The 22,749-nt window shown below is 34.7% G+C and overlaps 1 protein-coding gene across 1 annotated transcript; it reads left to right on the top strand.

Annotated features, from left to right (window-relative positions):
- The first annotated feature begins 11,156 nt into the window (after positions 1–11,156).
- Positions 11,157–19,239, top strand: LOC140440131 (uncharacterized). The gene is made up of 8 exons (XM_072530424.1): positions 11,157–11,275; positions 15,482–17,190; positions 17,302–17,895; positions 17,955–18,049; positions 18,137–18,403; positions 18,496–18,636; positions 18,709–18,833; positions 19,014–19,239. Exons 1-8 carry the CDS (start codon positions 11,226–11,228, stop codon positions 19,159–19,161), a joined length of 3,129 nt encoding a protein of 1,042 aa, XP_072386525.1. The 5' UTR covers positions 11,157–11,225; the 3' UTR covers positions 19,162–19,239.
- The last annotated feature ends 3,510 nt before the right edge of the window (positions 19,240–22,749 follow it).

The following is a 22,749-nucleotide window of genomic DNA, read 5'->3' as shown; positions in this document are numbered from 1 at the left end:
GTAGACAAAACTGAAAATAAGAAATACCTAATACAAAATAAAAATGTGCTGATTTCGTGCGAAAAGTCATGTCATGTACATTGAATGAGCAATATTAATCGAACGATTCTCTGGCACTCAAATGACGAATTGACGAAATTTGAAAATCGCATAACTCTGAATTCGTGGAAGTCTTAGTCGAGGTATTACTGTATTTAGAATTGTTGATTTTTTTAAAGAGCAATTTAAAAAGGCTTCCGTATAATTCTACACTTACCCCTAGAATAAATGAGTTTGAATCATTTCAACTCTTGACTTCCTGATTATAAGGTTGATGGGTTTTAAATTATTTTTTTTTTAGGATTATTTGATTGATATTTAATTTTGTTTTAGGGGTGGTCATGACCCCTGTAACCCCCACCCGCTTAGATCCGTCACTGAATCACGAACTGTGTCGACCGTTTTTTTAAATACATGAGTATTCAGCTCATCAACTCTTCTAAAGACAGTTTGATGGGAAACTGAAACACATTTAAAATTTTTGGCCATCTTTTCATCTCCAAAGAATCGCACCATTTTAACAGCACACCGCTTGATCATTTCTCCATCTCTAAATGCTTTTTTACTTTTGAAAAGCTCTAAACATACTTCATATGATTCTGCTTATCTTGATGATTGAACAGCTGTCGGTTTTGTAAATAGAGATTTTTGTTTATTCAATTTAGTTTTAAGTTCTTTTATAAGAGTATTGCGAGCTTCACCTTGATATTTGTCGTATTTTGTTTTGTGCTGGGTTTCATAATGCCTACTAATATTGTATTCTTTTGATACCGCGAGTACTTGACAACAAATAATGCACTGAGGTTTGCCTTTTAATTCGATGAAGAAATATTGATTTTTCCATTTTTCTTGGAACGTAAGATTCTCTTCGAAAATTTTGCGTTTTTTGGCACTACTCATTCTGAATTTAACATTCAATTTATTCGCCACTCTTAATTCAACACGACGCGTGCAGCTAACTGCCAGCTCATCGGAAGTGTGTGTTCAAGGTTAACTACTTTCTTAAGATTACGGAAAGTTAGACAGGGTTGGAACAGGTAAAAGTTATCAATGGCAATATTTTTGAAATGTGTTTGCGGGGACCGCAGTGTAATGAGCCTCGGGCCGCATGCGGTCCACGTGCCTGAGGTTGGACCACACTGAACTAGACTAAATAGTTTTCAGCAGAATAATAAGTACTAAGACTAGATTTTTGTAGCAAAGCTTCTAAACTGGCGTTGTATTACTTTTTTTTTCTACAGTAAAATGCTGAAGCGAGCTTCACCGAACTGGCGTCGTCGTCAGTAGCGTCATATAATAGCGATTCTTGACATCGATTCACTACTCTCGATTAATTCGTTTCTAAGCAGGTTTACATTCAAAACTGAATGAAAAATAACTAACAAAACATTAAATGAGAAGTAAAAAATTAAAAAATATACCTGTCACCCAATCCAGGGTCGTGTAAAAAATGCATACATTGAGCAAAAAAAAAAGCTTAATAAAGCAATTTAATCAAATTTTACGTCCAACTAAGACTCAAAAACGAATAGAAGGTGATGCAAGGTAAAATTTGATAGAGGCAAAATGTGAGTGGCGAAGACAGACTGTAGAGAACAATGTACAGAACAAGAACAAGAACAGTGTACAGTAATTTAAAGTGGCTGTAAACAAGATCCACCTAGCGATAATATGTAGTTTAAATTTTGGGAGTGCTATAATATCATTAAATTACTTTTTTATCTTTAAGTGTGTCTATACAAATTTTTCTTATGTAATTCTGGCCTTTTATAAATATTTATGCGATACTGCAATGTGCAGAAGGAAATAAGAAGTGAGCTCTTGAAAAAGAAGAGATCCATATATTGTTTGAAAGTCAAGCGGAACTGAAGACACGGGTGTGCCCGGAAATGAAGTCTAGGTTGGTGTGGGACTACATAAAAAATTGAATAAAGTGAAATACCAAAACAAGGTTAAGCTTGTCTGGGTATCAGTCCATTAGGGTATCAAAGGCAACGAAAAAGCAAATGAACTTTCAAAAAGAGGATCGAACGAATCAATTGAACCCTCTGTAACTCTGAGGGTACCAAAGGCTGCAGTTCGTAAGGCTGTAGAAGACTGGATGAGAGAGAGTCATAAGGGATATTAATTAAGAATCCCAAAAAGATACATGGAAAGACCTTTATTGGTGGACCATGTAGAAAAAGAACAAAGGAACTGCTTCATATGGGCAGGAACAACTTAAGAACAGTAACAGAAATGTTAACGGAGCATGCAGCAGTAAGATAATTTCTGAATAAAATAGGCATTTACAATGGAGACTTTCACTGCAGACTGTAAGATAGGAAAATGGAAACTGTAAAACATGTATTATGCTATTTTGAGCCGCTGGGCGGTAAAAGACAAAAAATCTATGGGAAACCAAAAGAAGACCTTGGTATATTTAGAAGACACTGTAATGTAAACATAGCAAGGAAGTAAAGAAGGAAAAATTAAGAGGTAATTAGCCTAGTAAAGAGTAATAATTATTTAAGTAATTATTATATATTCCAAATTAATAAAGAGTAAATTCGACACAGTTTAACGTATACATTTTAAATTAAAAACAAAACAATTGACCCAGTTTAACACAAGCCTGAATGTTTAAAAAATTACGACACTTAGACCTTGTTGGAAATTAATACAAGGTACGAATTGTTAAAGAAGTAATAAGAATTGAGCTGACTAAGAAGTTTTACATGGCCTGATCCAGTTTAACACATGGAATAGATGGCATAATCTAAGGTACGAGTTGGCAATAGATAAAAACAAACAGAAGTGGGTCAAACGTCCAGTAATAGCGCGGCGCCTGAGAGGGCCCCACGCGAGGGGCAGACTAGTGGGAAGTTGGCACTCTAGACGCTCCACGCCATAGTGTGGAGATCGGACGATACGCAGCCAGTGGACGCGTTTTTTAACTCGACGGGATAGTGTGACGTATAAGTGTCGGCAATTGGAGATTCGAAGGTTCGCAATCTCAAATCCCCGTAGGACTGGAGGCGTATTCACTAGGTAGAGCCTAGATACGCGAAGGTAACTAAGATCTATATACTAACCTAAGGTATATCTAATGATACGGAATTGTCCGACCTTTAATTCCTTGCTTGTCTCTTCTCGTCTCCCTTCGCGCCTGATCGAACATTTTTGGTCATAACTGATATTTTGTAGTGTACAGTCTAGTTAATACATTGTAAACTCGAAATTTGTTTTTGTTATTCCTAGCCGTTACAGGTCGAGACTAGAAGAGATACACATTTCGCTTAAGCAGTGCTCCAGCTTCTAACGTAAGCCCATAGCCTCTCACTCTTTGCAGGACCTGAGACCGAGAAGTCCTTAATTCCCTTCCTTCCAAAAATTTCCTTATCCTCTTGTAAATCCGCGAGGGTGGAACCAGTCAGTCCAGACTAGTGGAACCAGTAAGCCTTGCCCCGCTCGCAGGGATAAGTATCCCTTAAGAATTGTAGAGGCATTGATAAGGAGATTGAGACAGACGTCTTCTACAATGGTGACAGCCTTTATCAGAGTGGAGACAATTCATTAGAGGGGTTTATTAGATTTATTTACAGCTTCAATCCTAAATTATTACAGCTAGCCACCCCAATTTATTAGAACACCAAGCAAGAGACTTGTACAAACTTCTACAGGGTACAAAAAAACTAACTGTGTGTAGGTAACAACAATGGTCAGCAAACACAATAAGCTTCAGCTACAATGATAACGGATATCTTTTTGATTAGACGGACTTATGGAAAAAAAAGTAAAATTTGATAAGGGCAAAATTTACGTGACGATGACAAACTTCGTTTAAGAATATGACTAAATAGTTTGTATGCAACAGTGCAGAGAATAATTTAGAGTGGCGGTCAACAAGGTCCACCTAGCGATAATATTTTAAACTTTGATAGAACAGTAATTTTATTAGAGTACTTTTTAATTTTTCACTGCGTCTATATAAATTTTTCTTAAGTAATTCTGACATTTTATAAACATTTTGATTACTTAGTGATTAAATAAACAAAAATTAAATATGATGTACCTAGGAAAACTCTTAGGGAAAAAGCAGAACCAGAATACTTATGGATAAAATTGGTTTGCATTCTTACATTTTAGTTCTTTGTAGGTACATAAAAAAAAGAAATATTATATTTCGTAAGCTAACCGGAAAAAATTGAGGAGCTTAGCCAAGTGTGTCATATTGTTGCCGAGAGGGGGCATTTGGGCCTGTATAACCCATCGCCGGCTCTTCGGGCTTCTTCCTATCCCCGGAATAGGATCGGGTATTCACCATCTTTGGTTTGTCGCTGGTAGAAAGGTTAAATACTACCGCTGTTATAAATAACAGTTCCAGTGACAAATATCTGTTATAGGTAACGGTTCCAAGGAACAGTTACAAAGTAACAGAGCAAAAATGGAAAACAGATAGGTAAAAATGATCTAAGTATTCCTTGACTTACGGAAGGAATAACTTAGTAAACAATTAAATTAAATGGTATAAAAATATAATGCAAAGAAAAAAATGTTTCTAAGTGTTTCTTGACTTACGGAAGAAACAACTTAGGACAGAAATATAGATAAATGAAATATGTAAATGTGAGAGTAAAATATGGAAATATTTCTTAGTGTTTCTTGACTTACGGAAGAAACGACTTAGAGTGGAAAAATAAAATACTCAAAATATAAAACGAGAAATGCAAAAATGAAACAGATTATAGAAATATGTCTAAGTGTTTCTTGACTTAGAACAGAAGGAACGGAAGAAACAACTTAGAACAGAAAATAAACAAGAGAATCAAATATAGTAAAATAAATGCACAAATATTTATAAGTGTTTCTTGACTTACGGAAGAAACGACTTATAATAGAAAATAAGAAAAATCAAATATAGAAAAGATGTGAAAATATTGCTAAGTGTTTCTTGACTTACGGAAGAAACAACTTAGCATAAAATAGAAAATGAAAGAAACAAATGTATTAAGTATTTTTTTAACTTAAGAAAGAAAGAAAATATCTTAGATAAAATATCGGAAATAATAATGCAACAATGATTATGAAAATATTTCTAAGAGTTCTTTGACTTACCGGAAAGAACTACTTAGACAAAGTACAAATCAAAATATAAAATAGAAAAAGCAAGATAAATATTTCTAAGTGTTCTTAACTTACGGAAGAACAATTTAGACACAAAATACAAGAAAAATAAACAATCAGTACATGAACAAATATAGATCAATGTAATATCCTAACCTGAAAAGGTCTGAATATACAATAATGCTAAAATAAAAAGGTATACAGAAAATCAGAAATAAAACAATAACTTAGTTGGAACAATAATAGCACCGACTAGGTCTACAGTAGAAGAGGCAAGCTCGACTGATCGATGAGAGAAAATCTACCTGCTTTTATGTAAAACAAATCCTTTGTTTTACGTAGCGAAAGTGGAATTTCCCTGCATCGAATCAATTAGAAATTTGGATTTGGCCAACCTTGGAATTCCCAAGTATTTTGACCGATATCCAAATTCCTTGATGCCTCCGGCACGGCTGTCACGCCTCCGGAGGACAATATTAGCACCGGATTTGTATTTCTCTGCAGCAGAGTTGCTGCTCCAATTAAAACAACTACTAAGTGATGCCGGTTACAGCTTTGGAGGAAAGCTTTGTTTACTGATGCTGTTGATCCAAAGCAACAGATGGAAACAGGTTGCAAGTTACGTGACAATAATTTATATGGAGGTAACTTAATAGATTCAAAAACGTCCCATTACATTGTAAAGTCTGTTTTAGACTATAACATAAAATGATATAAGAAAATGGTATACTAAGTTTTGTCATAATGTAAAACAGAAAACAAAATCTGTTTGTTAACAAAAAATATTATAGAAATTAGAACATGACCTATTTCATACCAATTATTGGTACACACGCATGCGCAGTTAGGTTATTTTCGGTATAGAAATGAATATAGACGCATATGCGTTTGGTTATAACCTTTGGTTATACCGTTGTCATCGAATGGGATAGTCTTTGGACTAGTACGCATTTCGATGCGCATCGCCCCGCCTCGAATTTTCCCATTGGCTCTTGACCTGGAAATCCCTATTTATCGCTCGAACAGCGCATATAAATATTGGCGATTTTCAGGTCGGCCAGGTCAGTCCCTCACGAGCACTCCGAGAGCTTAGTGCTCTTTTGGCGCTGCTTCCTGCTTTTCCAATTAAACTCTGTGGCTGAGATATTATTCAACTACAATCTGATGTTTTATTTCGACCTATATTTTTGTCATGTAAGAAATATCTTGTCTTTTTCAAGACAAGCCTACAGAAGACCACGACCTGATGCTTTATTTCGACTTGGTGTACCTTTGTCATGTAAGAAATATCTTGTCTTTTTCAAGACAATTCATCAGAAGATAAATATTTACAAGTCCATACCCAGTAAATGGACTTGGGTAGAGGAGCTCTCGACTGCAATATTCGAAGCCCTCTACAGAGCACCCGGAGATAACAGAAGGTGGTTAGACCCTTAATTGTTCCCCCGAGGTGTCACCGTCACGTTGGTTTTCTTATGTTAACTTGTTTTTGTTTTGATCTTAAAAGTTGTGTTTTGTATTTGAATTAAAATACATAATTAATAAAAATGTCTTATTCAACGGAGAATATAATTCAGTTGATAGAAGGATATAAATCAAATCCATATTTGTTTAATGTTAAACACAAAGATTATCACAATAAACAGAAAAGAAATGTGGCTTTAAATCAGTTAAGCCAAATTATTCAAAAGCCAATTTCTGAGATACAAAGGAAGTGGAATGGAATTCGAAATACTTATAGTGCAGAGAGAAGAAAAGTATTAGAATCGCAAAAAAGTGGCGCTGGAGTAAATGAAGTAAAATGCATTACAGAATTTGTAAGTAATATGTTTATTATTGATATTTATATGTTTGCAGATATATGTCCCAAAACTATGGTATAACAATAAGCTTCAATTTTTAAATGAATTCATCATAAGTGGCTCGACAATCCGTTGTGGATCTTGGCCTGCTCACAAAGAAGTCGCCACTCCTGTCGATTCCTGGCAACTTCCCTCCATCTTCTAACCCCTAGAATCTGTAGGTCTTCTTCCACATCATCAATCCATCTCATTCGTGGTCGTCCTCTGCTTCTTGTGCTCTCTGGTTTTGAAAATGTTAATCTCTTCGTGTATTCGTGATCTGACATCCTAGCAATGTGTCCAGCCCATCTAAGTCTCTGCACTTTAATGAATTTCACAATATCTGGATCGGTGTATAACTGATACAGTTCAAAGTTGTATCTTCGACGCCATAGCCCATTTTCATTTACGGCCCCAAAAATCTTTCTAAGAATTTTTCTCTCAAAAATACCAAGAAGTCTTTTATCATTTTAAGATAAGATCCACGTTTCAGCCCCATATATCAAAATTGGTCTTATTAAGGTTTTTAATGTTTGTTGTTAAGTTTTTAAATGAATTCCTTACCATTATAAAGGCAGTCTCATCATTCGATATCAATGAAACAACCAGTACGTCAAGTAACGACTTAGATATGGTGTATGAAGTAGGCGATGATGGAATTTTATCACCTCTTTCAAATGAGGTTTAAGAAACTTTAGATAAAGTGTATGAGACACCAAATAAAAAATGGAAGAAGGTGGAACCATCATTAACAGATAAAGCATCAGATGCTTTAGACAGCATTGCACGTGCTATAAGTAGTGCATCAAATGAGGATGAGAACTCCATTTATGGAAAATATGTGACAGAAAGACTTTCAAAAATAAAAAATAAAAGAAGATTGTTACAAGTTAAACAAAAAATTGACAATATTTTGTATGAACCCCAACTTGAAGATCTAGAATAAAAAGTAGGTAATTTATACATCTAGTTGGTAAAAAATAATAAAAAGATTACAATAAAAATTGTGTTTTATTAAATATAAATCTGTACAATACTATTTTAATTAAATAAGACATTTATTTTGCCAAGGTACATAACTTTCATTCATAAAATGATTTTTAAATTTATCTCTGACAGATAAAGCAATTTCTGCTAGCCTATTAGGACCTTATGATTAATGTAGATTTATTAAGTGTGCATCCATTGTCTCAGTTTCTGCGTACGTTGAATTTTTTTTAATTAAAAAAGTGGGCAGGACACAACAGGCAAGAGTGATTGTTTCAACCTTATTTGGGCTCAAATTTATTGTTGATAAAAGAACTCTAAACCTATTGGACATTATGCCAAATGCATTTTCAATAACTCTCCGTGCTCGAGACAAACGATAATTAAAAATTCTTTTATCATTTGATAAATTTGTTGTGGGATAAGGTTTCATCATGTGTTCTGATAAGGGAAATGCATCATCGCAAACAAAAACATGCGGCACAACAAAGTATATTTCTATCCATGGCCATTTTGAGTGAGGATTCCCTGAATACACCACCATCACTCATTCTCCCATTTACTCCTACATTAACATATAGCAATTTATATTCAGCATTTGATACTGACAGCAGTACTATACTGAATTGTCCTTTATAATTGTAAAAATAAGATCCACTGCTACGTGGAGCACGAAAGTTAATATGTTTGCCATTAACTGCTCCAAGGCACATTGGAAATTGCCACAAATTTTCAAAGTCACTTGCTACTTGTTGCCACTCGCTTACAGTTTGAGGCATCTTCATGTATTCTACTTTTAGTCTTTGGTAAATCACTTTACATACTTCTGGTACTATCAAACTAATCGTACTTTCATAAATTCGAGTTGAAAACATCAAAGAATGATATGATTCACCAGTTGCTAAGAAACGTAATGTTAAAGTCAACCTAAAATCAAAATCATAACTAAATATTATTTGCAAAACTTGATATTCTAACAGAATTACTTACCCATTCTCTCTGCAGATACACTTTGTCTTAAAATTGTATCCTGTTTGGTAATATCTTCTCGAATAAGCTTAAGGAGTTCATTAAACTGTGGCTCACACATTCTTAAAATCTGCCTATATTTTTCAGGATCATTGTCTTTAAGTTCTGTTTCCAACATACTTAAAACACCACGACCTTCCTGTCTTTTCTGAAGCCAAGCTCTAGACCACATTCTACACTCTATTTCGTTGACGTTTTTTCTTGCTTGTTTGAATAAGAAGAAATGTTGCAATAGAAGCAGCGGATAATTATAGAATTTTCTTATCCATTATATAATATATCTTATATAAAATACCAAAGGTAAAACTAGGGCAAAGTTTGTATTATATATCTATGGGAAAAATGAGGTTAAAATATTGTTAAAAGAAAAAGAAGAACATTGAGGTTAACAGTACGTGTACCAACTTAAAACATATTTTTGAGCATGTAATGCGCAGAATCACATAACATATTCTAGTATAAAAATGTGACAATGTAATACACAAAACTTCTTGTATTAATATTGTACACAATCATTTCGTGTTTTTGTTATACCATTTTCTTATATCATTTTATGTTATAGTCTAAAGGCCGGTTTTCACGCTACGTCTTATTGTACGTTTTGTTGGATAGGACAAATCCTATACAATAAAACCTGGCATGTAAACAGCAAAACGTACGTCTTGTCGAATCGAAATGAAATCCAAGGTCAGATCGTAGAAATGATGGGAGAAGCATAGTTTTGCGAAAACTGGTAGGATAAAACGTTACGTGAAAATACATGTTCAGACAAGTCGTCCGATCTTGACTTATTTAACGACTAGTTCCACTTCATTTTTCTTAAAAATACCTAATAATGTCAGATTTGCGGCAATGCATCCACGATTTTCTCGGGGAATTTATTGAATTGTATAAAAGTTTTTAAGAAGTTCTGTTTTAAAACCAAGTAGATTGCATTACAGGTTTCAGGAATTATTTGTCTTAACGCTGGTTTGGATATTATGGTTGTGAACTCTAAGTCCTTGACGCTGTTTCCTGTTGTAAGATATCTGAGAGTTGCTGTGAGTCTTTTATGGGGTATAATGGCTTTTCTTATGAGGTGTCTTATTTCAATATGTATGGTGTTACCAACTCTAGCAATTGACAATAGGCTGAGGTGTCCATTCGCAAATAATTGCGCCAGTCATCTGGTTCGCCTCTCAGTTCTTTTAGTAACGAGACGTGGGAATACTGGCTTCTTTTAGAAGCCCACTCTCCTGACCATCTTGCCTTTTCCTCCTCATCCCCTTTTTCCCCAGGCATAGTATCGTTATGGTTGAAAAAATAAAAGAAAGCAGCCGTGTTTCATCCATAATAAAAAAAATCACTAAACAAACTTCACACAACTCAAGACTCTGAATTAGAAATGAGGTAGAAAACGGAAGGAAAAACGTAGTGTGCAAAACGTACAATACGTAGTGTGAAAACGGGCCTTAAAACAGACTTAAGAAAAGAATACGTTATATAGAAGAGGACAAATGCGATGGTGGCGAAATGCAAAACAACAAGCAACTGTTGCTTTGCAAAATCTTTATTCAATTTACTTTGGCTTAATGGTAGCCAATAATAGATCCATTCAACCTTAAGTAATTGTAACTTAAACTTAAATATATGTATATATTGTAACTTAAATATAAAGAAGTGATATGCATAAGGAAAATTAAGCAAGCAATAGTTGAATACATTCTTTTTAAGTGAATATTTGTGTATTATGTTGAAGCTTAATCAAAAAAAATATTTTACAAAAGAAGTCAGCACTGATAAAAAAAATTCCAAAGTTCTGGTTTAATACTTTTCATTGTACATATTTAACAATTCCAGTTACTATTACACTTTATTTTTTTCAGAATCTGCAACTTGGTTCTTGTTTTGTTAAAAAATTACATTACTTGATGGATTCATGTGTAATATAAATAAATATTTTACTATTTTCGACGACTCTAAGACCTATAATCAAGCATATAGAAATAAACCAAAAGAAAACCGAAGATCTAATATTTGATTGATAAGGCAAATAAAATTTTACGATTTACCACTAACAACTGGTTAGTTAGATAAAAAGTTAGGTTTATCAAAGTGCTACGTGACAAATAAATGAGTTTTAGCATGAATTTTTGTAATAATGATTTACCAAATTTGTTTAAAAAGAAGACTAGCAGCATCAACCAGCATTGTGGGCAAGTTTGTCTCGCTAACACAGTCACAATGGTCCAGGCGTTGCATATCCTTGCAACGTTGCTTGCTCTACAACTTGGGTAAGGCAATAGATATGATAAGTATAAATTTACTTATAACTTGGATAGAAATTAAATCAAATAAAATGTTATATATAGCGCATTGATTTTTGGAAATAAAATACTTGAGTTAAGCCGTTTGAAACATTTGTAAAACATGTTCATGTTAAACATCGCTGTGTTTTCTTTAGCCTGCTCTAGTACGAGTACTATTGAAAAATAATAGAAAATATTACTAAACAAGTTATTCAAAAGTTTGTCTTGTAGTTCTTTCTGATGTTTTTTTTTGTGGTGTCTTATTACTTTGTTATATTTTCTACAATATTATAATATTTTTTAAGTTATGTATTATCTTTGACATAAATTGATTTTCCTATAAGATCAAAAAACAGTTCTGGAGTTCTCTAGAATAAAGCAAACAAGTGGGATACTTATATTGAACTTTTTTTACTTCGTTTTGTTTATAGTAACATAGTTCAAAATATGTGGTGTGTCCCGAAAGTAACGCCTAAAATTACTAATTTTGTTTCTTATTGTATTTGGAAAAACAGCAAAGTGGGTTGATTTTTATTTTTAAATTTGGTATTTTTTTGTTGAACATCTATTATATTTGTAGACAATTTTGTTAGTGACTTTGTTTAAATCGTACATATTATATTCAATTAATTTAATTGAAGAAATAAATAGTTCTTTTAGAGACAAATTCAGTCGTATAGGGTCTCGGTATTCTTCTTTAATTGATTTATAAAACGTAGAAAATTTCAAAGATATTTCAATTTTATTTTTTCTTCATTCTTCTTTTTATATTGTTTTATTCAATGAGTGAATGTTGGTGGTTAGTTCGGCAGATTTTTCTCTATTCTCTGCTGTATTTTTTAACTTCATAACTTAGTCTTGCCTATTGTCCTATATTTTGGATCCAAGAGTGTTTTTTCCTTCCCACTTCACGTTTTCACATAGCGTAGTATTTTAAGTCTTAAGTTGATGTGTGGATCGCATAGTAGTCCTTTATATGATTGCGTGTATTGCTTGTTTAATTTTACATTTATATCTTAAGATATAAAGGATCAGTTGGTTGTTTATCTAGCAACCAGGGTACTTTATTTAGTTTACATGTCCCAAGATTTCGCTATTCAAAGTTACGAATTGGAACAATCTGAGATTGAGATCTTCTTCTTCCTATGCCGTCCCCATTAACGGAGGTTGGCGACCACATTTTTAAAAGCTTCTCTGTCTTTTGCAACGTGGAATAATTCGTCTACAGTCATGTTTGTCCAGTCTAGAATATTTCGCAGCCATGACTTCCTCTTTCTACCTATTCCCTTTTTGCCATCGACTCTACCCTGCATGATGACCTGCAGAAGACTATATTTATTATTTCTTAGTATGTGTCCAAGGTATGCAGTCTTGCGTACTTTTATCGTTCTCAACAATTTTTTGTCTCGACCCATCCTTCTCAGCACTTCCTCATTGGTGACCCTGGCAGTCCATGGAATTCTTAACATTCTCCGGTATATCCAAAGTTCAAAGGCTTCAATCTTTTTAACTATTTGCGTTAGTATTTTAACTTTTAGTGTCCATGTTTCTACCCCGTACAATAGTTGCGACCAGACGTAACATTCAACAAACCTCAGTCTCAGCGCAGTATTCAGATTTTTGTCACAGAACAATTGTTTAAATTTTAAGAACGCTGCCCTTGCCATTTCTATTCGTACCCGGATCTCTTGGTCTGGATCTAATTCTGTGTTGATGTAAGCTCCCAGATATTTATATTTTGTCACTCTCTCTATTTGCTGTCCACCAAGAGTTAGTTGTTCATTATTTATTGGACTCCTTGATACTATCATAAATTTGGTCTTATCTGTGTTGATGTCAAGTCCCATTTGAATGCATTCACTATTTATTGCATCTAGTAAAGTTTGTAGTTCTTCTATACTCTCAGCCATAATTACCGTGTCATCTGCAAATCTCATGGTGTTTATGATTTCTCCACCAATTCTTATTCCCTCTTTTCTTTCCCATAAGGCTTTTCTGAATATGACCTGTGAGTACACGTTGAAAAGCGTCGGAGACAAGACGCATCCTTGCCTAACCCCTCTCGCAATCGGTATATTATTTGTTTGTATATCGTTCACCTTTACTACTGCTTTCTGGTTCCAGTATATAGCCTTAATAAACTCAATGTCTTTTTTGTCTAAATTGATGTTTTTTAATTCATCTATTAACTTCATATGCTGCACTCGGTCAAAGGCCTTCCTAAAGTCTATAAAGCATACATATGCACTCTTGTTATATTCCCGACATTTCTGCAAGAGTACCGTCAACGCAAATAATGCTTCTCTTGTACCCATGCCTCCTCCGAAGCCAAACTGAGTTTCATCTAGCTGCTCCTCACATTTCTTATAAATTCGGTTTTGAACAATTTTCAAGAGAATCTTTAAAGGGTGGCACATTAGACTTATCAATCTATAGTCATTACATGATTTGGGATTGTTGTTTTTTGATAGAGGTAAAAATATCGATTTAAGCCATTCTTCCGGGATGTTGCCCTCTACATATATGTGGTTGAGAATTCGGGTGAGTCTCTTTATATTACCGTCATCTAAGGCTTTTAACAGTTCAACTGGAATTTGATCAGGACCCGGTGCTTTTCCTTGTTTTGCATTCTGTAGGGCATTCTTTACTTCTGAGGGTAAAATTTGTAGGTATTGTTTTTCTTCAGCTATATCTTGTTCATTTTCTCTCTCGTCATGGAACAGATGGATTATATATTGTTCCCATACTTCCTTTATTTTGCTCTCTTCAGTAAGTATTTCTCCATTATTATCTGTTGTTATGAGTGTTCTTCTTTGTCTGGTGTTGCCTGTAAGTTCTTTCATTTTTTTTATGTAAGTTTGAGGTGTCATGTTTGTTGCTGAGTTCTTCCAATTCCTGGCATTCTTTGTTCATCCATTCCTCCTTAGCCTTTCTGATTTCATATTTGATTTTATTCTTGATGGTTTTATATTTATTTTCATCTTTATTTTTGTATTTTCTTTTTTCATTTATTAGCTCAACTATTTCCGGTGTCATTCAGTCTTTTTTAGTGGTTTTCTCTTCTTCGCCTAGGACCTCCTTTCCCGCTTTTAGTGATTGAGATAAGACCACTATTTTCGTCTTATTATTATTTATGGTCATGTTAAATTCGGTTATAGTTAAATAATTAAATCTGTCACTAAGCTTTGTCTGCGTCCGCCATCAAAATTATATTATCTGCATATCTGATTCTTTATACTTTAATTCCAATAATTTTACAACATTCTTATATGTTTTCAAACGCTTAGCTGAAGATTGCTTCAAAGTACAAAGAAATATATTAACGCAAGCAAGCAATTATTGCATATAAACCAATACCCCAGACCATATCTCTTCCGCCCCCCTTATAGCACTCTGATGGGCAACAGGGGTACAACTATCAGCCAAATGCTCTTCATATGGGAGTTCTGGGTAATAGAACTCCAACATTGTTCCCTAACCGTTCAATGCAGGCTAGCGTAAGGCACTTTATTCCTCCTTTCTTCTTGTGACATTCGCGAATCTGAAATTGCTTGCTTGGGCCTTAAGTCTCCGCCCAGTTCGACGAATCAGTACTCGACTGTTTGGGTCCTTTGTGCCCGGGTTTTTTGGTTTTTGTTTGTTTTGTCGGCTTTTGTCAGTTTTTGATAGTATTTTATGATTTTTCTGTTGGCTGAAGCAGTTTTTTATGTTTTTTTGTGTTTTTGTTTGTATATAAGCGTCAACATACAGACCTGTATTAAGTATCCATAATAATAGGTATTTGCTTTTAACAGCTTGAAAATAATTCTGATTTTTACTGTTTGCTACCAGTACAGGATTTTAATTCAGTGTACGACTTTATTGTCTAATCCCATACTCTTTAGTAGATGTAAAAGTTTGCTGTGGTTAATTTTACCAGAAGCCTTCGCCAAATAAAAAAACTTATTTTTATTATTAAATATTTTTTAACAGTATTTGTAAAACGAGATATTCCAGTACCCATCCACTTTTTTATTTCTATTTACTATATTCGTATTTGACTTGCAATTTAAAGTTAACTGTACATAAGCTATAATACGATGTATAGAATATTAAGACTTATTAGTATTCTAATCTTGTTATATTTTATTATCGTGCTAATTATTTATTCTTTTTTTAATTTTTTTTTATTATTTTGTTTTAATTTTTCAGTTATGGAGATCCCCAACATGGATATCCTGTTCATCATCCTTATTTACCGCCTGATGATTGTGATCCATATCCACCACATTACCCTCATCCAATACCTGAACCAGCATGTGAGATTCCTGTAATACCGCATCCAATACCCGTACCATCCCCACATCACCCACCTCTACATCCTTTGCCACATGAATCCTGTGAATTACCTCCAGTCATAGTTCCACATCCTCATGGAGGACCAATCTGGGATTATGATGATTGTGACTATCCGTATCCTGGATATCCTCATGGCCCAGCTCCTCATCCACTTCCATTGCCAGAGCCTTGTGATGTACCCCCAGTAGTAATTCACCATCCATCACCACCCTCACCACATCGCCCACCTTATCATCCTCTTCCAGTTCCAGAACCATGTGATGGTCTACCAGACTGGCTAGATGCCTGGCCAAACGAGTGGCCACGTTATTTCCCAGGTGGCTGGCCAGATGATTGGCCTTGTGATTTTCCACTTGGTTTGCCACATGACTGGCCTCATGATTTTCCACATGGATTACCACATGACTGGCCTAATAGCTTCCCACATGGTTGGCGCCCAAATAATTTACCACAAGGATATCCCAATGCTTGGCCCTGTGATTGGCCTGAAAACTGGTGCGACTACTGGCCTGACTGCTGGCCTAATTACTGGAATGATTGTGATCTCCCATTACCTGGACATCCCCACGGACCTTTTCCAGTTCCACCATCTCCGCGTCCCTTACCACTAGCACATAATCTTCCATCCCCACATCCACTTCCATTGCCAGAGCCTTGTGATGTACCCCCAGTAGTAATTCACCATCCATCACCACCCTCACCACATCGCCCACCTTATCATCCTCTTCCAGTTCCAGAACCATGTGATGGTCTACCAGACTGGCTAGATGCCTGGCCAAACGAGTGGCCACGTTATTTCCCAGGTGGCTGGCCAGATGATTGGCCTTGTGATTTTCCACTTGGCTTACCACATGATTGGCCTCATGATTTTCCACACGGATTACCACACGACTGGCCTAATAGCTTCCCACATGGTTGGCGTCCAAATAATTTACCACATGGATATCCCAATGCTTGGCCCTGTGATTGGCCTGAAAACTGGAGAGATTACTGGCCTGATTGCTGGCCTAATTACTGGAATGATTGTGATCTCCCAAGACCTGGATATCCCCATGGACCATTTCCATCTCCACGTCCCTTACCACTAGCACATAATCTACCATCTCCACATTATCATCCTTCTCTACCAGTTGAAACATGTGATGTAATTCCATATCCACACGGTTCACCACATGACTTGCCTCATGGTTTCCCACATGGTTGGCCAAACGAATGGCCCAGACATTTCCCAAATGGTTGGCCAGATGATTGGCCCTGTGATTTTCCTCGTGATTTTATTCCTGACCGGCCTCATGATTTCCCACACGGTTTTCCACATGACTGGCCCAATAATTTCCCACACGGTTGGCCTGTACCCCATGGATATCCCAATGACTATCCCTGTGAATGGCCTGACAACTGGCACGATTACTGGCCAGATTGCTGGCCCAACTACTGGGATGGTTGTGATTACCCCTATCCCGCTGGCTCAGTTCCTGCTATACCTCCACCTGCTGAAAACTGCGAAGTCTTTCCAAAAGAATTTTCATTTGGAGTAGCTAGCGGAGCCTACCACATTGAAGGTAAAATTACTTTGTAGCTTTTTTTATTATAATATCAACCTAATAATTTATCAATGTTTCAAAATACAGAATTTAAATGATTTAAAACCAATCGACTTTTTCCTTTTAAAGGAGCATGGGACCAAGATTGCGCAAGTGAAAGCATATGGGATCGTTGGCTTCACACTTGTCCATCCGTCGTTATTGATGGTTCAAATGGTGATATTTCTGCTGACGCCTACAATCATATTAAGGGAGACATCGAAATCTTGAACAATCTAACTGTTAGGCATTACGTATTTTCAATCTCATGGTCTAGAATCATATACGACGGATGTGGTGATGTTAATCCCTACGGAATTGAACATTACCGTACGCTTATTAAGTTACTTAAACTTAACCACATTGAACCAATCGTAGTTCTCTACTATGGCGATCTTCCTCAATCTCTTGAAGATCAAGGAGGATTCCTTTGTTCATCTTTCGTTGAATGGTACACTGAATATGCAAGAGTTTGTTTTGAACACTTTGGAGATGATGTTAAATATTGGATAACTTTCCACAAACCAACCACTATCTGCAAAGATGGCTACGGACAAGGAACATTTGCTCCTGGTATTAATGATGGACCTGGAAATTATGAATATATTTGCGGCCACAACCTTCTTAAAGCTCATGCTGCTGTCTACCATTTATACGATGACTACTATAGACCATGCCAAAATGGTAAGGCTTTATTTGTCTGAAGTAATGTAAAAGACTTTAATATTATTTTATTACTTTAGGAAAGATATCAATCACTCTTAACTCCGACTGGTATGAACCTCAGTCTGCTTGTGATACTGATGTATGTGCTGCTGAAACTAAACTCCAATTCCAAGTAAGTCGTAGGTTTTACTTTTATCCACATTGTATTATAATTTTAACAAATAATAATTAAACTTAAATTGGATTTTGTTTATTTAAGATTGGTTGGTTTGCCCATCCTATTTATATTGGAGATTATCCAGAAGTTATGATTGAAAGAATTCGTCTAAATTGTGACTACAACGGTTACTACAATGCAAGACTTCCAGTCTTTTCACACGCAGAAATCGAATACATTAAAGGAACTCATGACTTCTTCTCCCTTGCCTACGAGTCAGCTTTCTATGTTACAGCTGCTGTTGATAATTGCTGGGGCAACATCTGTTATGAATCTGATGTGGGAGTTCAATTAGTTGGCTGTGATGGAGTAAGTTAAGTTTATAAAAATGTAAAAAAGATGTTAAACCAAAAATATTTAGCTTTTTGAGTTATATTTATTTATTTCCTTAATTATTTAAGGAGTTTCTTACCTGCGGTATTAGGCAACTTCTTGGATGGATCAGCAGAAACTACTACAACCCATCTGTGTTCATTACTAATGACGGATATGCCACTTGTTCAAGGGACTGTTATGATTGTGATAGAATTGAATATATTAAGGTAAATTGTTTAGTTCTATAATTATATCGTTCTTTATATACTTGGTCTCTATACGTATGCCATTATTTTTAGGCTATTCTTAGAAACGTCAGACTTTCAATGATTGAGGACTACACCAGAGTATATGGATATACCTACTACAGCTATATCGATGGATTTGAATGGAACCTAATTGATGGAAGACTAGCAGGATACACGTAAGAATAGATATTACTTTTTGCTTATATATTTTAAACATAAAGCCTATTTTGGCTTTTATATTTACCACTACGTTTATATATTAAGTCTTTAGTATTCTATCATGTAATTAATTTTGTTTATTGTTTCGCAATAGGTTATCATCAATATAAAACATTATTTGATTATTTATGTTTTAGTCTTAAATATGGTTTATACGATGTGGAATTCGACTGCCCTCAGAAGACACGTACAGCCAGATCATCTGCAGCATACTATCAACATCTTGCTTCTACTGGATGTATCGAAGATCCTTGCCCATCTCCGTACTACTATTATCATTACTAGATAATAATGGTATCTTTAATATGATGTACTTACCTTGACCAATGATTAATTTTAATAAACGAGCATTTTAAAAATCTATGTTTGCATTTTCATTTATTTAAATAGTAACAAAACTGAAAAATTTCAAATTCCAAATTATGATTCCAAAAGCTATGATATCGAAGACTCACAAGGACCTATTGTTTGCAAAGTTAGTTCTCGCTACTATAAATCAGTAAAGACTTTTAGTCAATTGCAGAAGAATCACAATTATATCATTAGAAGACGCTTTTAATATTTTATTGCCCTATATTTTATAATATCTAATTTTAAATTATGTATCAAAGTTGTCACGTTACACATCACTTAAAAATTTACAAAACATACCTTTTCTTGAATTGCAATGTGAAAAAAGTATTTACTTCTAAAAATAAGTAGATATCCAAATAACCACAATAATAAATGAATGGGTAATTGGAAAAAGGATATCATTTCAAATTAGAGATATAAAGAATTGAAGTGAGATTTTATGAAGCCATTTTATGAATATTGGTGTCTTCTATCGGCTGCGCGCAAAAACGATCAAATCGCCGGTCGCCTTTATATAAAAACATTGTTGTTGAGAGGAAAAAGGATCATATTACTGATACACGTAAAAAACGTGTCAAGAAATGTTTTATTTACGCAAACTTTAATATTATGTTTTTAATGCCCATAGCATTGGCAATGATATATCGATGATCTACACATACACAGAGAGAGATCCTCAGCGAGGCTTGAATGAAGTCAGTACGTCGGTTTTGGACTTCATTACCGAACATATCTCAAAGAAGTAAAAATCTTGCATGTCTTTAGTAGTGATGCATCCGCAGGACAAAACCGTAATCATACTTTAACCAGGTTGTTTACTGCACTGACCGTGAATGGTAGGTTTCAAGAAATCCATCAATATTTTCCAATCCGAGGCCATAGTTTTTTGCATTGTGACAGAAACTTCTCAGTTATTAAGCCCTCTTTCAAAAAAATTAAAAGGATTTATTCTCCTGATCAATACAACGAAATCATTGCGTATTCCAAGAAAAGGAACAATAAGTTACAAGTAAAACGGCTAACAAATACCGAGATACTGGATTTCAAAGGCTGCTGGCCACAATATTTTAAAAAGACTGACAAAGATATTGAAAAAAAATAGTCATTTGTTCACTGAATTTATTGATGGTTTAACCTATGGTCTTTTTAATAGGAAGAAACAAGATAATGTAAACCTTTCCATCTCGAAAGCATACAACGAAGATATTTCTAAAATAGTACATTATATACCAGAAGACTACAGGGCCTTCTATGATGATATACTTACAAATCTTACAACAAATAGAGAGATTAGTGACCCAGAAAACTAAAAATAATATAAATGCCATGTTTTATTTTGGCTTACTCACGTTTTCGATTTTGAGTGGAAAAAGGATAAGATTTTTGTACTTTCAAATATCAATAACTAATTACCTAATAGGCATGAACTGTTAGTACTTTCGATAAAGTTTAAGCATTTGATAAAGTACGACATAAACATTTAATGAATGTCCTGAAATCAAAGAAGATTGACTACAACGACCTCAGGATCATATCAAATTTATACTATAAACAGCGAGCAAAAGTACGTGTTAACGAACAGCTGTCAGAAGAAATTGAAATTAGATGTGGAGTAAGACAGGGATGCGTATTGTCGCCAATTCTTTTCAATGCCTACTCCGAAGAGGTCCTGAAAAAAGCTCTTGAGGGTGAAACAGCTGGAATAAAGGTAAATGGAGTCCCCATTAACAACATTAGATATGCGGACGACACTGTGATCTTAGCCGAAAACATTGAAGATCTTCAGAGCCTGGTGACCAGAATAGCAGAGTATGGAAAAGAGTATGGTCTAACAATGAATGTCAAGAAGACGAAATTTATGAGAATATCGAAAACTCAAAGAAATAACGAGAATCTTCTAATAAACGAAACCAACGTCGAACAAGTGGACAAATATGCATACCTGGGAACAATGATTAACTCCACAAATGATTACAATCAGGAGATAAAAATAAGAATAGAAAAGGCTAGAGCAAATTTCAACAAAATGAGAAGAGTTCTATGTACCAGGGATTTAAAACTGGAACTAAGAATTAGGTTGGCGAGGTGCCATGTTTTTTCGACTTTATTTTATAGAATGGAATCTTGGACCTTGAATGCGACATCAATGAAAAAACTGGAATCATTTGAGCTGTGGGTGTACAGAACAATTCTGAAAATATCATGGACAGAACACGTCACAAACAAAGAGGTTCCGGGAAGGATGAACAAAGAAATGGAAATATTAAATTCAATAAAAACAAGAAAATTAGAATATCTCGGACATATTATCTCCAACTGATTATGCAGGGAAAGATCCAAGGAAACAGAAGCATAGGGAGGCGTAGAATGTCATGGCTGCGCAACCTGAGAGATTGGTACGGATGTACATCAAATGAACTTTTCAGAGCAGCCGTCTCAAAAGTCCGAATAGCTATGATGATTAGGGTGCGGATTGTAAACTATTACTAAATGTACCTTGTCCAGGTATGCAAATGTTCAATAGAAATGTTTTTAGTAAAACTAGCGGCTTGGGCGCAAAACAGTTTTTTTATATCTTCTAAAAACATGGTTCACAGGAATGTTATCCTTTTTCCAATCACCCATTCAAATATACACTTAGAGTTAGTCTTCTTCTAGATACAACAATTTGTCATTGTAAATACCAATAGATTTTATGACGGCTTGTTAAATCAAGAAAATGAAAAATATTATTCCATTTACGCCAGTAAGAGCAGATACTTCATAGTCATACTGAGAAGAAAATGGGTATCAGCAAAGAATATAGATAGACGCATATAGAAGGACATTTCAAATGGGCGATTTGGTTACGGTTATTATACTTCAAAACAATCCTTAAGAGAACGAATGCATAAAATCAAACCGTGGTCGTCGACTTAAAACCATCATAAAAGATATAGTTAGGGCTAGAGAGGGAAAGAAGTCCGAATAGAGCTATTTATTTAACTTATGCATCTACCCTTAATCAAATTTCGTGGAAAAAAGACAAACTGTGTTTTTTTTGTTTTTTTTTTACAAAATATTTATTTTTAATATATTAAATTGTTGTATTTTAATTTTAAAACCTAAAAAGTTTTACAAATACAATTCAATAAATGAAATTTACAATATTCAAAGTATTTATTTTTGTATTACGTGTAAATAAAATTTTATAATTTTAAGTTAAAAATAGGTTTGTTCCAACACTAAGGAAACCAGTCACGTAACTTTTTATTATACTGTTTTCCTGCCCACAAATTCACGAAACATTTTAAAAATTTTTCAAAATATATTCAACCAAAAATTTCATTTTCTCAGGACTTGTCAATAAACTTTTTAGACTATTTTCGAAATTGTTTTTAATGAAATTATACGGCGGCCATGTCTACGTTAGATGTATGCCTTATCGTCCCTTACCTAAACAATATTCCAGGTTTGCTTGATATGCTTTCCAACTTATTTTACGAGAATTACTATAAGTTTCCTTAATATGCTCATTGT

This window comes from Diabrotica undecimpunctata, chromosome 4 (genome assembly GCF_040954645.1).
Source record: "Diabrotica undecimpunctata isolate CICGRU chromosome 4, icDiaUnde3, whole genome shotgun sequence".
Classification (NCBI taxonomy): domain Eukaryota; kingdom Metazoa; phylum Arthropoda; class Insecta; order Coleoptera; family Chrysomelidae; genus Diabrotica; species Diabrotica undecimpunctata.
Note: the sequence above shows the minus strand (reverse complement) of the source record. Positions and strands in the feature narration are given on the sequence as shown.